General features: G+C 40.6%; 1 protein-coding gene across 1 annotated transcript; it reads left to right on the forward strand.

Annotated features, from left to right (window-relative positions):
- Window positions 1-1,092: 1,092 nt before the first annotated feature.
- LOC128896588 (uncharacterized) lies at window positions 1,093-1,828 on the forward strand (the record flags this gene model as incomplete). Its single annotated transcript, XM_054159955.1, has 1 exon — window positions 1,093-1,828. A coding segment is annotated over exon 1 (736 nt), but the record flags the coding sequence as incomplete, so codon positions are not given.
- Between the last annotated feature and the right edge of the window lie 2,025 nt (window positions 1,829-3,853).

Here is a 3,853-nt window from a genome sequence, read left to right on the forward strand (position 1 = left end):
CCACAGTCAGGAATAGGAACAACGACATTTCTTTGTGGTTTTTTTTTGTTATTAAATAATAATTTGCATAAGTAGCAGTTAAGTATATTACAAAGCATGTGTTAACGAACTAAAAAACATTTTCTGTTTTAAGAAACGTTTAATTTATATCGTCATAACAGGCAACGACGTAGACGATGATTTAAAAACGTAGGTTTGCGGTGAGCAAGATTTCTCTACACTGGTTTACCTGAAAACAAAAACAAAGGTAGATTTCAAAAATAGATTAGTCTAGCGGGTCCCTGAACGAGGGATTTTGGAAAAAATTAATTTAAAACAAGATGGCCTACATTTGAAGTTGATTTTCAATTTTTTCACTAAAATTAAGCGATTCAATACAGGATAAAAAAAAAAGTATACAAGAAAATAAAAAATCCTTCGTCAGGGACCCGTTAGTCTAATATATTTTCTAAATCTTCCTTTAGTTTTGTTTCCAGGTGCGCCAGTTTGAAGAAATCTTGCTCACCGCAAAGCAAGTGGCCACCCACGCCATCGCCTGTTATGACGAAATGAATTAACCTTTTCTTAAAACAAAAATTCTTTTATAATTCTTTAAGACATATTTTGTAATATATGTACATTTCATTAATAAAAATTATTATTTAATACCTTAAAAAAAAACACACAAGAAACTGTCCGTTTCCATTTTCCTGACTGCGACTAACCCCTTAAACTTCAAACAGCCTACATAAAACTTTTCATTCATTATTTTCAAACGAATTTTCCAGCATCATCATTTGTCCCGATACAGGCACGAGACACGTCACAAAAACAACTTTCCTCCAATCGTCAATAATACAACTAGGCCAATCGGTAGAGAATTAAAACAGCGTTTTGGTGACAAAAGTACTAATAAAAGGGATGCGTAGATGAATAGGTATATGTTTTTCACTCTCAACTCTGTTCCGTTTTCTTCTTATAAACAATTTAATCCAAGAAAATCTTGATTTTTGTCATTTTTTGTCGTTTTTTGCGTATAAATTTTAAAGTAATACAGCAATATAAAATATAATTCAGTGAAAATACATAAAAGATATTTTAAACAGATTTGAAATGGAAAATGCAAAAGGAATAGATACGCCTGGTCATATCAATGAAAAGTTTGATTCTGAAGTAAATAACTGTGATGTTCCATATAGAGAATTAATAGGTGCATTAATGTATCTGGCCGTAGTGTTGAGGCCAGATATAATGAATAGAGTTGTGTTTTTAGCTCAGTTTACATCAGCGTACACTAAAGCGCATTGGATTGCAGCAAAAAGAATTTTGCGATATGTAAAACAGACATGTAATTTAGGTTTAACTTATAAAAGAGGAAACTTTGAAATAAATGGGTACGCGGATGCAGACTGGGGATGCGATGTAACAGATAGGAAATCCTATACTGGATACGTTTTTGTGATGTGGAATGCTGCGATTTCGTGGAAATCTCAGAAACAAAAGACTGTAGCGATGTCAGCGGCAGAGGCCGAGTATATGGCAATAACAGAAACTGCCAAGGAAGCTATACATATTAAGAATTTCCTTAAAGAACTTAAATTGAAAGTAGATATTAAGATGTTTAATGATAATCAAAGTGCAAATCTGCTTACGCGAGATGCGGTATTTCATGCGAGATCCAAACATATCGATCTAAGGTATCATTTTGTAAGAGATGTAATTAAAAATAATGAGTTTGGTTTAGAGTACCTACCAGCAGAAAAAACGGTAGCGGATGTCTTAACCAAACCGTTGTGTAAGCCAAAGCATATATTTTGTTGTAAAGGAATGGGTTTAAAGGAACTTGAATGTAATTTAAAAAAAAAAAAAGGTAATTTTTGTTTGTGTTTTATTGTCAATGCACTGTATATATTGAGGGAGGTATGTTGAAAAAGTATCAGTCAATGCATACAGTGAGCATTATGTGTAAATGTTTTTTTTTAGTTTGATGACTCTCTCTTGTTTTGGCGCTGCTCTCGTGAGTATGTTTCTGTATCGCGTTGTATGTAATAGCTAAGATAATAAAGTCCTACTTTTATATAATGTTAAGTACTGTGACGTGGCAGATTCCCACGTCACAAAGAGGTGAACTCTCCGCGGGGAACGAGACCGACCAAGATCGAGAGCGCCACCAGGGTAACTCAGGGATATGACTAATTTGCGTATCTGAAGGGCAATAGCGTTGGGCTAACGACGGCAACATCCAGCGATGCGGCTTAGAGGCTACCGATCCCGTCCAACCCGGCGCCGGCTGCACGGACTGGCCAGACGAAGCTCAAATAGACAGGGGCTGGAGATTCTTGGTAACAGCCCCTGGACTCCGCTACGACCTTCAGGGGGCAGGAGGCCGTTTAGGATAGCGAAGTCAGCCGGGTTCTCGAGTGCACCGAGACCCGGCCCGCTCCAGAGTCTTCGAGGGATGCCAGCACCGACACGCCACCAAAGTCGCCGAGGGACGAGACTGGACTACCGCCGATGACGAGCGCGCCGATAACGCGATTTGAATTTGGCCGCCATTAGGTGCCGCGTGCCGCCGACCATTGAGGTGAGGCTGGGGGAAGCGTGTGACCCAACGCGTGCGACGAGCTCGCGTAGCTCGTCCTATTTCGTCAGCGACACACGTGGTGAACGGTACAGTAAGCGTTTCCTCCTTTGCCTTACGCTCATGGATAGGATACCGTGAATTGGTCGGGTTACCTGGTGGCTGCCGAGCACCCTGTCGGGCGAAATAGCATTGTTAGCGGGAAATTGCCTTTTCGTAGGATATCGAACGAATTAACGAACATCTAGTCGCGAGTCCATTGTAACACGCACGTGTTTGAATCGCTGCCGGTTATCGTTCTCGTCGAAGAGGTCGAGCCCACCGCGACCGCGTCAAGACTGTCCGAACATCGTTTCCAAAGTCGCTTTTGTGCGAATCGCGACGGAATTTGGGCTATCGTGAACGAAATCCCCACGTGTTTTCGAAACGTAGTTCTCGTGTCGGTTACCGGTCGTCCCGGTGACCTTAGACGCTACGACAGCTCGGCAGTGTATACCGTATTCTGTAACATCTTTTGCGTACAATATATTCTATATTATTTTAAACGAGTGCTGTGTTAATCCGCCCCGTCTTGCCGTGAAGACAGCTTTCTCAGACTTCCTTTCCTCGCCGACGATCCACGCCCCTCTCCATGATCCGGATCGCTAGCCGTGGTAATTTTCGCAACGTTCGGCTTCTCACGCCGGTATCTCCTAATACCTGGCGCTCGGGTTTTCCCGTAAAGGCGTGAGAAGTCGAAAAACTCTCACTTTGCACGCTTCCCGACGCGGATCGTGGACCGTGTCGGGAAATCACGTTGCAGTACAAAAGCTCTGGTCTATTATCAGCCTATTAATTCGCCCTGTCCTTACTCACTGTATTTCTATCATAGACAATAAAAGTACGTTTGCTATCTTCACTTTATTGGGTGACTGACAAGGGAACGGGCCCAGATATGACGCTAATTTTTTGATGAGCCTTTGCACAGTGGAAAACTGAAGCGAATGATATTTAGTTTTGGGGGCAGACGATTTATAGTTTACGAGATATTCAACATTGAAGTTATTATTGCTGCTTACTTGGTGAATTATAAGCGATTCTGTCAATAGCGAATTCGGTGTGGTCAGTAAAGCATCAGCATAATAATTCCTCTGTCGCGAGTTCGAGTCCCCTTGAAACATTCTTACACTATTCTTTTTTTTCACTTTCTTTTAAAAATACATTCGTTAAATATGGCTTATTTATAACTAATGTTCGAATATATTTTTTAAAACAAACAATTTCCATTATGATGTACATGAACTTGGGTGATAA

Source organism: Hylaeus anthracinus, unplaced genomic scaffold (assembly GCF_026225885.1).
Source record: "Hylaeus anthracinus isolate JK02 unplaced genomic scaffold, UHH_iyHylAnth1.0_haploid 11591, whole genome shotgun sequence".
NCBI classification, from domain to species: Eukaryota; Metazoa; Arthropoda; class Insecta; order Hymenoptera; family Colletidae; genus Hylaeus; species Hylaeus anthracinus.